Genomic DNA, 16639 nt, shown 5'->3' on the forward strand with positions numbered 1-16639 from the left:
CAGGGTGGGTGGCGGAGGGGAAAGAGGAAGACGGGGAGGCGAGCGGATTCGAATCTGAGTGAGGCAACCCGTGCGCGGTCGGTGGTTACGTGGCGGCCACGGGTTGGTTGTGCGCGCGCGTCGGCCGGGGCGAGGTCTCGTTGGCCGGTTGCGGCGCGCCGGCGCGGTGGACCAGCCGTGCCGCTGACGTGGCCATTGGTTTTCCACCGCCGCGTCCATTGGATGACCTCCAGGCTCGCTCGCGTGTTGGAAACCGACGCTATGCCTACTACCGGCCAAAATCGGCTTGATTTGAGAAATTTCACATGGATCTGAACGTTCGATTTGAGATTTTTCGGCAGTTCTCCTCCGATGACTTGACCGTCTCTTTTTTACCTACGGTGAATGGGAGCAACCTCCAATCTTTTTGTAAGGTTGCTTCGGGGACAGGGGTGACGCCACGTTGAGCTGTGCACCATATAAACTTCATTTTCCCACTAACCAAGCTTATATTCATCATATTTTTTTCAAGGGGTAACGCGGAAGAGAATCCCCACCAATATATTATTGGAGCCTTTTAGCAGGCTAAGTAAAACATGAGTTTCACCTAGCAGGTTACAAATATGAGAAAATTTCTTCCTTAATACTACCAAAGTTGCGAATTCCTTTCTTAACCCTCAAAATTTGGATCTTCTCTATTTGACACTACATCCAAATTTAATTCACGTTTTTGCCCCTGATATATGCTCAGCTCAATTTTGCATCCAATAAATTTAAGAAAAAAAATCGTGAATAACATAACATCGTGAAGTGGATGTGTTTTCGTTCCACTATTCTATCTGCCAGCCTATTTGATGGGTGTCAACTATATATAAACAGATACTCGGAGTTAAATTGGATAGTTTAACCACAAGCTGCAGATGTTTCTCATCCACAGAAAGAGTGTGAAAAACTGCACCATTGAAAGATTGAAACAACACACATCATCCATTTGGAACTCCTGCGCCGCCTATCACGTGGGTTATAGTGCATTTGTTTAGTATCTATCCTACGTGTTTATTATGTTTTTCTATTAGGACAATATCATTTGATTTGAAACGGGAGTATAACGCACGGCCGGCCACATTCCCCGAGCTGCCTGCCGAGCCGGACAGACACCTGACACACACAAAAGCTAGCAGATATCTGAAACAGCGGAGAGCTGATACTGTTCATCAGTACATAAGTGAGCCCAGCAGGTTTGTTTCTTTAGGCTCAATGAGCTAGGCGGAGGTTATGTATTCATTTATTTTTAAGCTTTGTTCAAAAGTAAAGTAAAATAAACACAAATACAAAGGGCATGTCCCACAAGGAGCTAGACACAATCCAGAAACACAATCGGACTTCATCTTTTAGCAAAGGATATATTGATGAAAAGCAAATTGTACGTGAGCCTCTTTCATGCATCTATATATGACAAGCAAGCAATGCAATCTGGTAAAAGATGCATGAAGTGCAGTGAATGAGTGCTAAAAGGCACTTTTTATTCTGATTTTTAGAGACAGACAGATACGTACAGCAGCAGCATAGGTCAAATCAAAAATGTTAAGACTTTCAAATAATTAAAAGAAATAATACTCCAAATAAAGAATAAGACTTCCAAGTTGCCATTGAGTTTACATAGAACCCCTGAATTAATGGCGCAACAAGCAAGGTCAAAACTCATATTTGCAAAAACAATGTGTACAATGAAATACTCCCTCCCTCCCATCCGGTTTGTCAGCATTTTGTAGAAAGACCGATATGTTAGGCATGGCTAGCAGCAACTAAATCAAGCGCTCCTCTTGCATGCATGCAGAGGACGCTAAGCCAATCAGGCGCGAGGCTAGTCAAGTAGTACGATGCTCCGCGTGTGATTAATCTGCTGGCCAGATAATTATGGCTAATCAATCAATTACTTCTTGGTATCTGTATACATGGCCTCGGCGCCCAATGCACCAAACCGGATGGGAGGGAGTAGTCAAAAGGCTAAATAATGAAGCTTCTTAGTAGTTGGCCATTACACTCTTTAAGATAAGTTACATAGTTAACAACTACTCGCACCAATGACGATGTGATTTATACTTGTTCTGTTATGACAGTCTTGTAAAATCATGCATTGTGCCCTGTTGTAAATTCAAGTCAAGGTACCAATCAGAACATGCATGCAACTTTTAGCGTAGCTACAAAATGTCACAAACGGACGGTATGAAACTTGTATCCAAGTCAACTCTGCCCTATTTTCTACAAAATTCTTAAAGCTCTTTAGTCCCGATTCCTTAACCGCAACTAAGAATCAGGGATTAAAGGTCCCGGGTCTGGCAACCGGGACTAAAGGATCTGCCAGCGTAAAAAATTAATTGGCGCAGGCACAATCAACCCTGCGGTCCATAGGATTCGAACTCAAAACATCTTATCTCGCGCACAACTTCTTTACCACCCTACCTACATAGCACATGTAACTTTAAATGAGATGCTTTCCTTTTAAACTAACCCGTGAAGGATCCGGACGGGGCCACCAACCGGGACTAAGGACCCTTTTAGTTCGGTCGGAGTCACCAACCAGGATTAAATGGTCATCGTTTAGTCTTGGTTGGTGTTACCACCCGGGACTAAATGTTTGTCCTAGTTGGTGGCACAGGGTGACTTTTAGTCTTGGTTGGTTGCTCCAACTGGAACTAAAGCTCCCTGCCGCCGTTAGATCTGGGACTAAAGCCTTTATTAGTCCCGGGTCAAAAGCTGACCGGGACAAATGTGAAAAACAAAAGATCCTTTCTGCAGTAGTAGTGATAGTCCTCTCATATAATATATCTTGATGATTAAAATCATCAATGCATATATAGAGGACCGGCCGGACCATCTTCTATTGATTTTGATTATTCTTCCCATGCAGCATAATGCTTTTGACTTAAAAGAATAATTTCTTATGAGTTGTATCCATTTTATTTATTCTCCAGTGTGTGCTTCGTTCACATATATGCAGCAGGTTCACGCTGTAGATAGAAATGGAGCTGATCAGCTGCTGTGGGCTCCGATCCATGGCGAGAATACTTATGAATGGCTTCGTCGTCGTGTCATGGCTGCTGTGTGATCGAGTTTGCGTGTGATCTGCATGCAAGGCGCTCCCTGTCGCGGTCGGTCAGCGGCTCCGATCCGGCCGGCAGCGGGACGTAGTGCGCGACGGGGTCGTCGGCGACCGCGTCGAGGAGGACGGCGCCCCGGATCGGAGGTCGGCCCAGGCGACGGTGGATCCGCGGAGCCCGATCGACCACCTTGGTGGAGCTGACACCATCTTCCTGCGCCACCGCCCGGTCTTCTCGCGGTGCACGCGGAGGGTGTTGTAGCGCTTTGCAGGTCGGGTAGGGGTCGAGAATCACCACGGCGTAGCCCGATCGAGCGATCTACTCTGCTTTTCGTAGCGTGCGTGGATGCGAGAGTTACCAAATTAATTACATGTCATTCTATGTTCATTTTCCCTTCTAAATTATTTACGCGGAATATTATTTTAGTTCATTCTATAACTTTTTAGATCGATCTAATAATATAAAATATATATAACCTGCATCTCTACTCCTGAAGTTGGACACCTAGTCAGATCTTTCTGGCCGTCCGGACCCAAAAACAATAGGACCCATGGATTCTTCTTCTTAATCCCGACACCGATCAAAGCACACGACACAAAATTGTTGCTTCTGAGGAGATAGATCACCCACCTGCAGCACAACTACTCGGAAATCCGAATGAGTAGATCAAACATTCCTACTCCTATACCTGGATTAAACAACTGAGCAAGTTATCTCGATTAAGAATTGGGGATGATCCATATTTGCACGAAACTAAACTGGCTCTAATCATTAATACGTTATGATCGGGATGCAACTGTTGCAGGGACAAAGAGCAGTGTTAAGGACAATACGTATGTGTGTGTGTGTTATCATATGTTGCTTACACTGATTGATTCTCAGATATTCAAACAGCATCAGGGGCGGAGCTCAAGCTCGCCGTTGGTGTCCGCCAACCCCAGCGACTTCGAAAGATTTCAATAAAAAACATTATTTATTAATGTTAATAGTGTTAATGACTCTGTCCTCATTTATACTTAGATCCCGGTGGTTTCACGGTCTGGCTTCACCCCCGAACAGCATCCTGTCGTGATGAACTAATCTTCTTCGAAATACTACTCCTCTGCATCATAGTTGGCTTCCCTGGACCAAAGGTCATCCAGCACCTCGTCATTATCGATCTCAGAGTAGTCCATGTGCTCGGTGTCTTCACCGGACACAGGAACTTCTGTTGCATCAGAAACGTGAATTGTTCCAGCTGCTCCTGCATTTCTTATTGGGAGCGCTTGCGAGCGGCGCAAATCTGGGTCAATTTGCCGCTGGGTTTGGGCACAGCGGAAAAATTTGGCACTGGTTTGGCAACTATTGAAGGTAGTGTTTTTATATTTATTTCCAAAACTTATTTTTGGAAGTATATTTTGGGTATTTTTGGAGATATATGCTCTAAAGGCTCTAAAAGTTTGGATCGGATTCGAAAAAAAATCATGCTCATATCTTATATAACTTTAAGCTAAAAAAACTAAGCATCGAGTTGGGTTACGTACCCATATCAAATATGTGTGACATGTACGTACGTACCAACGCTATCTTAAGCTAGCGTTTCGATAATAAATGTACAGACAATATACGTACGTGGATATTCTGGACATACAACGAATTTATTTTTAAATAAAATTTGGAAATTTCGGACCGGGATTCGGTGGTTTGGCCAGTCAACGAATTTACTTTTAAATAAAATTTGGATACAACTTGATGGAAATTTTGGCCTATACTAGATGGTGGGAAGAATTGGGGAGATATGGTTAGAAACTAAGAAGAAAGACGGTGAAATTATACTGTTTCAGGATTTGATAACTATCATCAAGTGAGAGTGATAGAGGCACACAAGAGGTGTATAATTAAAATTTATTCATATTTTTATATCTAGAAAAGTATATGAATTTGTATGGACCATAGTTGTGGTATAAAAATTTAACTTCGATCAAATTTTTGGACAATTCGGTTTCGTTTCGGTCCTAACCGAAATGGACGAATTTCGATAAAATTTGATCCTTTCGGACCGAATCCCAAAACCTTGGGTGCGCGTGACGGCTCTCCATCCGGTGGGGGCGACGCCGCAGCAGCAGCGATACTCCATCTCCACGAGCGTGATCGCGTCCCCTCTCCCGACGACGTCCCGGAGGGAGCACGGGTCGGCGGCGGAGTCGAGGAGCTCCCTGTTGTTGTGATTGCTCAGCGTCTCCGGCAGCGGGACGTAGTGCGCGACGGGGTCGTCGGCGAGCGCGTCGAGGGGGAGGACGGCGCGCCGGAGGTCGGCCAGGCGACGGTGGAGCCGCGGAGCGCGACCGCCTTGGTGAACTCGAGGGCCTCGTTCTCCGGAGCCGAGGAGGAGCGGGTGCCGGTGCCGGTGCCGAGGAGTATGAGGTTGCCCTGGGACGCAACGACCCGGGGCTCCGAGGCGAACGCGGCGTCGGGGCAGTGGATGCAGAGGTAGGAGAGCGCCGGCGGCCTGGCGGCGAAGAAGGTGGCCAGGATGGCGGTGACCCTCGCTCGTGAAGGCGGACGCGCTGGTCTCGTTCGTGCGGTCGGCGATGTAGGCCCGCGCTGTGAGGAGGACGTGATCGGAGCAGGAGGCGCCAACGTCGGGCTCGGCCGGTGGGTGGAACGACTGCTGCTGCGGCAAGATGATCATGGCGGATGCGGCGGCGGCGGATCGGAGGGCGGTTGGGTGCACGGCGAGCCGGCGAGTGCTCGATCAAGCCGATCTACTACTCTGCTTTTCATACAGTGTCCCGGAGTTGGAAACCTCCACCCAATCGGACTCTGCTACCTCCGGACCTTTCCAGGCCGTCCTAGGCTTCTGGCCCAAACAATACGGCCCATAGCTTCTGTAATGTGACAACTTATCAAGCCTGACACCGTTCAAAGCACACGACACAAAACTGCTGTTTCTGAATGTCTCGTTCACCGGCAGAACAACTACTCAGAAATCTGAATGAGGAGATCATACATTCTTACTCCTATACCTCGATTAAACAACTGACATAAGTTATCTCGATTAAGAATTGGGGATGATCCATATTTGCACGAAACTAAACTGGCTCTGATCATTATTAAGTTATGAGATGCAACTGCTGCAGGGACAAGACACAAGAGGCAAGAGCAGTGACAAAGACAAATACATATATGTACATGCTAACAGGTTTCCCACATGAACAGCACAGATGTTGCTACACTGATTCTCAGATATTGAAACAGCATCCTGTCGTGAACTAATCTTCTTCGAAATACTTCTCCTCTGCATCATAGTTGGCTTCCCTGGACCAATGGTCATCCAGCATCTCGTCATTATCGATCTGAGAGTAGTCCATGTGCTCAGTGTCTTCACCGGACAGGAACTTCTGTTGCATCAGAAATGTGAATTGTTCCAGCTGATCCTGCATTTCTTCAGAAGATAATGTTTGGTTGAAAGTCCCTGCAGCAGAACCTCCCCCATTGTTGGAGTCCACAGCTGCAGCCCCGTTTGCAACCACCTGTGATTATGTGAAGGGAAAAAAAACTCAATTTCCTGCAAGGGCAATGCATTAAAAGGAAGATTTACACAAATAACGCTCAACCAAAATTCAGAGGCACTCCAGATTTCCTTGTAGGTGAAATAACAAGAAAGCATGGCAAGCGTCACAGAGGTCGTAAAATGAAATGGACCATATACCAAATAGCGCTTTAATTATGAACTACATTGATCTAGTCTCTACGTCACCTGAACAGTTTCTAAACAAGTACCATCATGCTCCTTATTGAAAAAAAAGAACCATCACGAAATTGAGCATTGAGCATTGAGCAAGACCTGAGCATTGAGCACACATACTAGGCAACAAAACATGAAATTGCATCTGAAACTGTGCCCTCAGACCTCAGGCTATGTTTCCCATACGCAAGAAAATTTAAACTACTGTGTATGTCTCCTTTAAGCCAGAAAGCCCAGCACCATTGCACAAAACTATAAAGTTACTGCAGAGTTCGGGGGCAAAAGGAATTCAGAGGTCGAAGTTTGGATCACGAAACCTGAGGCTAAAGAAAGAATATGTGAATGATCATCCAACACAAAAACTGGATCTCTAAGTTTGATTATTATTACAGAGTTCAAAAAAAGGCAGATTATAGACTTCCTCGTTCCTCCTCTATCACATGAATCATAGTGTATAACGGGCATCTAGTAGTACAACCAGTTCTTAGATACATAATAGCTTCTGTTTCAAGGAAATTTCAGAGCAACTTGCCTACCGAAACAATAAATTATTGTTACCACATATAACTGATGGTGAAAGTTAAAGCCTTTGGTCTAAAACTAATAGCGAAAAATTATGAAATTCAGCCATAACTTCCATCCTGATTTGTTGCATGTAGCCTCTCTAAATTAATTCTCCAGATATTGCTACCCCAAATGGTCTAAAATTGCAAATGAAAACTATTATCTTGATCTACATATCATAAATTGCAAAGCAAGACTAGGTTTCAAGTCCTGCAAGGATAACCACGACTGGTTGAATAGGTTGCTTGTCAAGATGATTAGTTAGCTTCTGGCCTCCTAGTCCTAGATAAAACGTATAAGTAACACTTGTACATCCTCTAAAACTATTCCAATTCGAATTAATGTACACAAGAATGTGAGTCACTGGATCAAGTACAAACAATTAGAGAACCAATAAAACAAGCACAATCAAGACAGAAAATGTAGACAAAAACAATATTCAGCAGGAAAGAAACCTCAGTCGCAATGGGCTTGTCGACCTCTGACCCCTTTTCTTCCGAAATATCTTCTTCTTTTTCCTCTTCCTCTTCCTCCTCCTCCTCCTCGTCTTCCTCTTCTTCTTCTTCCTCCTGCTCCTCCATCGCCTCCTCAGGGCCACCACCCACCCACTCGCTGGGGTCAACCCCTCTCCTAATCTGCTCCCCTCGTATCTTCTCCACGATGACGGCCTCCTCCGCCCTGCGCATCAGCGTCTCGGACCACCTCTCCCCAGGCCGCGCCATGGCCCTGCCGAGCGGGTCCTGGAAGCGGCCCAGGTACTCGTGGTGCAGGTAGGGCTCCCGCTCCCGCATGGCCTCCTCGGAGAAGTACTCCCCCTCGCGGACGAGGCGGTCGAGGTAGGCGCGGCGGCGGTTCCGCACCCGCACCGCGGGCGGCGGCGCCCCCGCCGCGGCGGCGCGGAGGCGGCGGAGGTGCCAGTCGACCTCGTAGTCCGGGCTGAGCGCGTCGAAGGCGGCGAGCTCGCCCGCGGAGAGCGCGGAACCGTACCGCTCGAGGAAGAGCGGCGCGTCGCGGGCCAGGAGGGCGCGGAGCTCCGCCCGGCGCCGCGGCGGGGAGGGAGGGCCCGCCGCGGGGGAGGAGGAGAGGAAGGAGGAGGGGAAGTAGAGGCCCTCGACGGCGGAGAGGCGGGTGGCGATGCGGTCCATAGCCGCAGGCTCCATGGCCGGCTGCTGGCTGCCGAGTGGCGGGGGGATGCGTGGCGTGGCGTCGCGTGGCGTCGCGTCCCGGCGAGGGGCTCGCCTCGAGAGGGTTTGGCACCGCCGGTGGCCGGTGGATTAGGCGGTGGCCGGGGACTGTGTTGGGCCTGGTTATGCTGCGGTTTGAGTGGGCTTCGGCTACCGTAATATAGGTCGGTTCCGCGTGTCAGCCTCAGCCCAACCCAGATAAGGCTTGATCTAGGGTTGATCCATCGTGTCTCTTTTTCACATTTTTATCTGCTGGACCACAGAATATCCAATATGTAAATACGGAATGGATGGTTCTCTCTTGCTATCGCGAACAAAGGCACGTGAAAACAAAACTAGTGTTGTCATGTTTGGCTACCGATCTACCTAAGTTGATCTCCCATGGATCATGAATCGCTAAAAGACAATTCCTTCGCAAGTTCGTACCAACCTTTAGTTTTCATCAAATCAAATATCATCTTAAACTCTATCTGTTTATTAAAAGAAAAGAATAGTTGTCCAAACACATTATGGGTTGACGTTGAGATTAGAGTGATGATGCCAACCTCCATCTCAAATGGGTTTTACCTTCTCGAAGACGTCACCTTTTTCCCTGCTCCCTCCTCTCCGGTGAGCATTTTGGATGAAAACTAAATCACGTTGGTCGGACGACGACGGCGCCTGTAGCTTCACTCCCTCCCTAGAGGTGTCATCTTGGAAGCTCTCGCTGGTGATGATCGTCGGCTCTCCTCGGAGATTTTCCACTTATACGCCTATCGTCGCTTAGTTTCCTCTACATCGTCCAGGTTGCGTTGGTCATCGGTTAGCGGACGCTTTGCCGCTCCTCTCTTCGCTGACGGATACTTTGTCACCGTTCTGCTCTGGCGGATGCTTTGCTGCCGCTATCATGTTGGTTGAAGATCGCTTCGGGCGGATGCTTTGCCGCCGTGGTTGGTTGGTCGGGTGGATACTTTGCCACATTTATTGTATTGTAGACCTTCGCACCTTTGATGTTGTAGTTTCGTCTAGCAGGTTCAGTTGTTTGTTTTAGCTAGGTTTGTGGTCTAGACGAGTCTCTTGTCCCGTTTTTCCTGCTGTTCTTGTTTGTTATTAAGATCATCCGCCGCTTCTACATATTAAGGTTTATAATGGCTGTATTGCTTTTCTACGTGCTCAGGCACGTTTCTGAAAAATACTGGTGCGCTACATATCTCAAAAAAAAAATAGAGGGGGAGCTCTTGCTTGAGGCGGTCAGCATGTGATCTAATCCTTTTTGGTACAAACCTTATCAACAGTGCCTTTAATTCCTTTAAATTTTCGCATGTAACATAATTGGAGGCATCCGTGTGCCTGGTTGCCTGCATCGCTCAACGTCAGGTTAAAGACTACCTAATCAGGTTGCCTATCTTATAGAATTTGTAGTTTGTAGTTTTATTGATAAAACAATGTATGAACTTTGCATTTCATTATGAGATGGTTTTCTTCAAGGTAAAATGTAGTAAGATCGCAGAAGAACACGGTTATACAGAAAACTACCAAAAGAAAATCCAAGACTTGCGAATTTAGAATCGGCATAGTGATCTGACTCAGGAATCCTAAGTTTAGTCGTGTTTGGCAGGAAGTACGGCCGTACAAAACAGCTGATTAAACTAACCACCCTTCTGCTAAACCGGATGTTGGGCACGGGATTACGGGCCGCAGCCTCGCAATCGCAAGTCGCAATCCTAGAACCGACAAGCCCCTCCACACCTCCTCCGTCGCAATCCCCAGCTCGCACACTCCCCCCTGCTCCAGCTCCACTCCCCGAGCAGAAAACCAACGCACGCGGCGAACCCGAACCCCCCTCGGGCCCCGCCCCCGAGACCGAGATCCCAGCCCGCCCGCCGCGCCGGCGAAGTCCGCGGCCCTCCCCTCTGGCCCGCGCCGCGAACCCGGCGGTGTCCCCCCTCCCTGCGCGCCCGGACCGCGGCGGCGCGGCGTGGGGCGCCGCGCCATGGGGTCGGTGTCGCTGAACGTGGCGTCCTCCCGGCGCGGCGGGCGGCGCGGCCTGGCGTGCCTCTGCTCGCCCGCGCTGCTCAACCTCTTCGTGCTCCTCTCCCTCCTCTCCACCAACCTCCTCGCGCTCCTCGCCTTCCTCTCCCCCCGCGCCCGCGGCCCCGTCCCCGTCCCCGTCCCCGCCACCGCCGACCGCTCCGCCTCCTCATCCTCCGCCATCTCCGCGCAGGTGGCCGCCATCGCGCGGGAGATCGACGCCACCCGCCTCGTCCCGCACCGCGCCGCCCTGCCGCCGGAGCTGCTCCTCTTCCTCTCCCCGCACGCGCTCCCGCTGGGCCGCGACGCGCGCACGGGGCTCACCCACATGCCGGCCTCCGTCGCGCACACCTGCTTCCGCTCCCCGCCCACGCTCGCGCTCCTGTCGGCGTTCGCGTCGTACGAGCCGCGCGCCGCGTGCCCGCGCAACGCCACCCTCCCGCCCCGCCTCCTCTACAAGGGATGCGAGCCGCTGCCCCGGCGCCGGTGCCTCTCCCGGGGTCCCCGCGCGCCGCTCCCGTCCTCCAACATGGGCGTGGACAGCCGGCGCTGGGTGAAGCCGCGCCACGACCACGAGTTCCTCATCGACGACGTCCTGCGGCTCGCCGCCGCCGCCTCCACCAAGATCCGGATCGGCTTCGACGTCGCCGGCGGCGCCGCCAACTTCGCCGCCCGGATGAGGGAGCGCGGGGTGACCGTCGTCACCACGGTGCTCGACAACGCCGGGAAGCCCATGAACGAGTTCGTGGCCGCGAGGGGCCTGTTCCCGCTGCTGCTCTCGCCGGCGCACCGCTTCCCGTTCTACGACGGGGTGTTTGACCTCGTGCACGTCGGGACCGCCGCGCTGGACGAAGGCGGGGCGCCGGCGCTGGGGCAGGCGGGGACGGGGGAGGCGCTGGAATTCCTCATGTTCGATGTCGACCGGGTGCTGCGCGCCGGTGGGCTGCTCTGGATTGACAGCTACATGTGCCACAGCGAGGAGCGGAGGCAGGTGGTTGTGAGGCTAATTCGAAGGTTTGGCTACAAGAAGCTCAAGTGGGTAGCATGGGAGAAGGCCGGCACGGGGAGCTCAAAGACGGCAATGTACATCTCTGCGGTTTTGCAGAAGCCGGGCAGGGGTTGAAATCGAATGGATGGCTTGTTTTCTTCATGATCTGATCTGAGGTATGAATGTACCATTTCCTTTTAATGAAATACCTTCTGATTGTTCATCAGCTCAGGCACGTTCGCCAAAAAAGGTATGAATGTACCTTCTGATCGTTCATCAGTTCAGGGGATTTGACTTGAGAAATGCATGCTGAATAGATACCACGGATTTTAGGTTGATTGTATTGTTTGGTCAGATAGTAACAATTGTTCATCTTTTGTTACCATGTAATGTAATAGTCTGCTGTTTGGTGGGAAACATATGAGGTACGATTTGGTGCTCAACTGGGGGACTGCAAAGTAGTCCCTTGATGTGTATTTCGCATTCCAGGCAGAAAAGTTGTTTGTCTGTCTGAAGCTATTTTTGTATCAGTTTAGTCTATAGTGTATTCTGGAGCTTAATTCAAATTTCAACGGATTTGATCATTTGCATAATTGAGTATCTACATTGGTTTCACTCTTTACCTTTCATCCAGTGCAAGCCAACTGAATTTTTGATCTGTCAGAGCTGGGAACCAATAAATGAACTTTTTGGAAAAAAAAACACTCCTAGAACTGTTCCTTCTCCGGATGCTTATACTTGACTATTAACAGTTTTGGTCAATCTAACTGGCGAGCAAAAGAGCCCAAGTGCAGTGAACACCATTGCAGGACTTGCAGTACATCAACCTCAAACTCGATTTGAAGTGGCATAAGCCAAATGCATATCGACCATGTCACCATTCTGACAAAAAACAAACAAGACAGAGGTAACTAATTGGTTTCTGGTCTAAAAGCAACATTGTTTAACTCTGTCCGCGAAAAACAAAGGGGCGATGGAGGGAGGGATTATCGGAAAGCTACCTTTAATTACTTCAATGCCACTAGAAATAGAAATTATAGTGATTCCTTGAGGGTCGCTAAAATTCTTCATTTTCCTTCACTGCAACTATTTTAAATTTACGTGTTCTTAGGGTGCGTTTGGTTGGGAGCCAACTTAAATGGAATGGCTCCCTTCTAATTTCTGAGAATAGAGCCGCTCCATTCTACGTTTGATAAGGAGAACGAAGCCGCTCCATTTTTTTTGTTTGGTTAGAGAGTGCGCTAAAGTAGAAACATTCCATTTTATATTTGGTAGGAGAGTCAGGTGAGTGTGGTTACCTCCTCCTTTGTTGGGGTGAACTTACCACCATATTTCAGTTAAAATGCACCGTAATTAACTGAGTTTCGACATTAACATAATACTCACCCAGTCACCAATTCGGACCAACCAAATGTGCCGTTACACCAAGTCCTAGGTCTGAAGGAAAGCAGCGCAGGTCATCATACTAGCATTGGGACCAATCGCGAATGGCCGCATCTGTGAGATGCTTGAAATGGTCACTGCAAGCATTACAATGGCCAAGTGCAAGGACAAGACAAGCGAGCAAGGATCCAAACAAGCCCCAAATGAGTAATCATCTTGAAAACAGAGATTCAAATATCAAGCTACAGCAAGGCAGGCGAAGATCAAGTGGAAGCAAAACTAACAATGGCCAGCATATTTCACCAAGGAAAGAGTACGCATTTTCATCACGCAGTTGATCAGCTACATTGTACTTAGATGACAATAGATGTGCGATACATCAAATTCTGGTAACTTCTGGGCATAACATGTTCACTTTCGCTAATCTAGGCCTTGATAGCATACTTCCTCATGGGGAAATACTTTTCACGCTTCTTCTCCCTCTCGGTCTTCAAAGAGAGCTGCAGGACAAAAGAAACCCATGTCAACAAACTGAAAGGAACAAAGTAGTTGCCCTACAGATGATGCAGTGCATCTCCATCTTACTGCAAAGAAAATGAATATATATCTAACTGACCAATTAGTTCAGTGGACATTATAGCAATAACTGAAGACCCCAAGCATGTAAGCCCACAATAATCAAGAACTTTAGTATCAGTTCAACATGCAATGGTGAATTGCATTTTCACACAGTTGATCGCTTCAAGAATTCAAAATTCTTACAGCTAATTTCAAAAGGAAAGACAACCACTAGATTGAAGCATACAGACTACTTTATGGAGGCTTTGGACATGCCATTTTGGGCAAACCATACAGTGACTAGGACCTATGACACTATCCAATCACAAAAACAAGAGAAAATGGTCTTTATGCATACCAGTTCACTAAGAACAGGAATTTTAGTTAATACCAAGACAGGAAGCCCCAATAATCATATAACCATGTATAGAAGTAATGGTAATGCTAGTTTGCCTCCATTCTGAAGCAAACGATCTGCTTTTAAACTGGTGTTGAAAGGTAAAGGTTGGTTTAAGGGTTGAACCTTACAATTGCACTAAGTTCACACCAAGAAAATATTCAAGCTACCTATCATTTCACCATATCATATAATTAAGAACATTTAACACATCAGTGCTAGAACAACACAATCAGTGCTATAATATCACAACCCTAACCGCAGTCAATTTGGAGACAGCAGGAACACAACCGCGGAACTAAATCACTGGGAAATAACTAGCAAATACGCCACACATAAATTCAGCATGTTGCTTTAAGCTTGATTCAATCTTTACACAGACTAAACACCGAATTTCCAAACAACACTTGCATCAACATACTTCCCTAAAGGATGTCCGCTCCATCTTTATACAGCGACGACAATTTTTACCTACATTTGCATCATTCAACGATTTCACGAAACAGAACATCCAGCAATGAGTAACTGAGCTAATCGCACCGCATCAACTTATCCAGATCGAAGTTTCAACAAGCAAAACAGTACGTGTAGGAGATGCGGGAAGGAGAGGTGGGCACGGCGTATACACCTGGTGCTTGGTGAGGCGCCTGCGGATGGCGCGGGTCTTCTTGGGGCGGAGGTCGAGCGGGAGCAGATTCTTCTTCTTGTACGCCTCCCGCAGCGCCGCCTTCTGCTTCATCTTAGAGATATATTCCTCTGCTAGAGCCGCTCCGTCCCACCGTTCCTCAACCAAACACCGATAAAAATGAAGCCGCTCCATTCCATCTCCATCCAACCAAAACAGTCCTAGTACTATATATAGGCCATCTGCAGACCGAGCCTGGCTCGGTTGGTAGAGTCTCCCGGTGGGGAGCTCACCAGCCCGGGCTCGAACCCGGATGTGCACGCGCATTAAGCCTCCGTGAGGCCGGGGCAGTAGCGAGCCCCTCTTTTTTAAAAAATAAAATTATAGGCTACTTCCGTCTTTATGCTGTAGTGCGATTATGTTGGTATGGCACCACGCTGCCAGCTGGTCCATGGACGCACCGAGCTGCACGACGATCTTCTTGGCCAAGGCAAGGCACACGGGGCGTGGTCGTGGTGACGTGGTGTGGCGTCTCGTGCTCCGTGCGCGCCGCGAGGTCAAGCTCCATTAGCCGTGGGGTCTACAGGCGGCGGCGCCGGCTCCCAGTGACGCGCTCGGCGTGACGACGTCCGGACGGAGGGTGCACGAGGTCTGCTCAAGCAGGCGGCGCGCCGAGGAATTCGAGCTGGAGCGGGCTGAAGGCGACCTTCGAGAAGAGAATTCTTCCGCTGCTAGCCGGCCATACGTCGCGCGCCCATGCTTACCGTAGTGGAATTTATTTCATTAACAAACTTCCCCGTCCTGAAATATAAGGTATTAAAAAAAATATAATGTATTAAAAGGTTTAAAACTTATATCCAAATATAAAGCAGCCGGTCATGAAACCATGGATACGCGTCATTTTCTCATCTCTTTAATCTGTCATAAAATTGCTAAAATACCTTATAGGACGGAGGGAGTAGTTACATTGACATCAACTTTACACATCAAGGTACATTTATTTTATTTATGCTATATATGAATACATAGGAGCCTATGTTATTAATCGGTAGAAGCCTGAATCAAATCAAATGGTTGGAGTCCTTTGCTTTGCTTCGAGGGTGGTCTTCCGGTTTTGGTTTCTGCGTGGAGAAATCGCAACCGGAAGGGATTGGATATTAACGTCATGATTCTAAATTGGGATTAGTTGTGAGGCAAATACAGTTTGTAGTTTGTATATTTCTTTTTTAAGATGCATTTATTTGAGGTAGGGTATGTTTCCTGACAAAAGAATTTGGAAGAAAAAAATTATAGTAAAGATAGTGTGCATCAGAGCTGAGAAGATTGGAAAAATAACTTGAATTAGCATTTTTTTTACCATACAAATTGAAGAACATACCTCTGATTCTGTTGATGATGAATAAATGTGGGTAGGATATTTTTGTCTACAGCTGATCGATACTGCGATTTTTAATTGTTGATGAAAGATTTGATCGCGCCCCAAGGTTTTTTAAAAATTCTAGCAAAGTACAGTGCCTACGGTGCTAGCAGATGATATAAGAATGAGTTATGAGTTCTGAAACTAAATGAGTTTCTTAAGGCAGGCATGCATATCCATAATGCTACTGTCTATATTGTTGTTGGTGATAATAGTGCGGCAAGTAACGGGTATGAAAGTATGCGCAGGAAGTGTTCAGCTTTTTTTCCTTAAGGGTATTGGCTGCCAAGATGATGGAGCACTGAATAGGTATTCCCTGTCTCTGTTTGGCCCCCTTTCGCGTGGCCCGTTGACTCTGCGGCGTTGAGCAAGAACTCCAGATCCTCCTTGACGTCCACAGTGCCCCTCGGGCTGAAGCTGAGGAGCAAGACCTTGTCGTTCTCCTGCCTGAGGTACGCCGGCTTCCAAGAGTGTACAAACATATAGTGCAACACTGCTACTATAATGGAACGCAGAGCAATTGTATGTAAATTATTATCGCAGAAAATGGCAGCGAAAGTGCACCTGGTAGTCTTCGCCGAACTCGTGGATGACGGCAGCCTTAACGGCCTCGGCGGACGCTCGGTGATTCGGCCTGCGCCGCGGCCTCCTCCACCTTGCCTACCGCATCCACATCCCATCTGCCCCCTCCGCCTTCGCCCCCGCC

The 16639-nt window shown here is 48.2% G+C and overlaps 2 protein-coding genes and 1 long non-coding RNA gene across 3 annotated transcripts; 1 reads left to right on the forward strand and 2 right to left on the reverse strand.

Annotated features, from left to right (window-relative positions):
• Positions 1–6140: 6140 nt before the first annotated feature.
• LOC112888428 (coiled-coil domain-containing protein 97) lies at positions 6141–8658 on the reverse strand. The gene is made up of 2 exons (XM_025954640.1): positions 7827–8658; positions 6141–6592 (listed from the first exon to the last, which is right to left on the reverse strand). Exons 1-2 carry the CDS (start codon positions 8529–8531, stop codon positions 6332–6334), a joined length of 966 nt encoding a protein of 321 aa, XP_025810425.1. The 5' UTR covers positions 8532–8658; the 3' UTR covers positions 6141–6331.
• A 1705-nt stretch (positions 8659–10363) lies between these two features.
• Positions 10364–12068, forward strand: LOC112890040. The gene has a single exon (XM_025956865.1). The coding sequence runs from the start codon at positions 10528–10530 to the stop codon at positions 11686–11688; it is 1161 nt and encodes a 386-aa protein (XP_025812650.1). The 5' UTR covers positions 10364–10527; the 3' UTR covers positions 11689–12068.
• Positions 12069–13350: 1282 nt separating this feature from the next.
• Positions 13351–14631, reverse strand: LOC112890117. Its single transcript, XR_003228259.1, has 2 exons — positions 14520–14631; positions 13351–13436 (listed from the first exon to the last, which is right to left on the reverse strand). It is a non-coding gene; the product is annotated as an uncharacterized LOC112890117 (long non-coding RNA).
• Positions 14632–16639: the final 2008 nt, after the last annotated feature.

The sequence above is a fragment of the Panicum hallii genome, chromosome 4, assembly GCF_002211085.1.
Source record: "Panicum hallii strain FIL2 chromosome 4, PHallii_v3.1, whole genome shotgun sequence".
Taxonomy (NCBI): Eukaryota; Viridiplantae; Streptophyta; class Magnoliopsida; order Poales; family Poaceae; genus Panicum; species Panicum hallii.

Bases quoted from the DNA above. Each gene is read 5' to 3' on its own strand.
- LOC112888428 (XM_025954640.1), bottom strand. From the start codon at position 8,531: ATGGAGCCTGCGGCTATGGACCGCATCGCCACCCGCCTCTCCGCCGTC. The intron at 6,593-7,826 runs GTTTCTTTCCTG...ACATAATCACAG, and splicing joins ACAAGCCCATTGCGACTGAG to GTGGTTGCAAACGGGGCTGC.
- LOC112890040 (XM_025956865.1), top strand. From the start codon at position 10,528: ATGGGGTCGGTGTCGCTGAACGTGGCGTCCTCCCGGCGCGGCGGGCGG.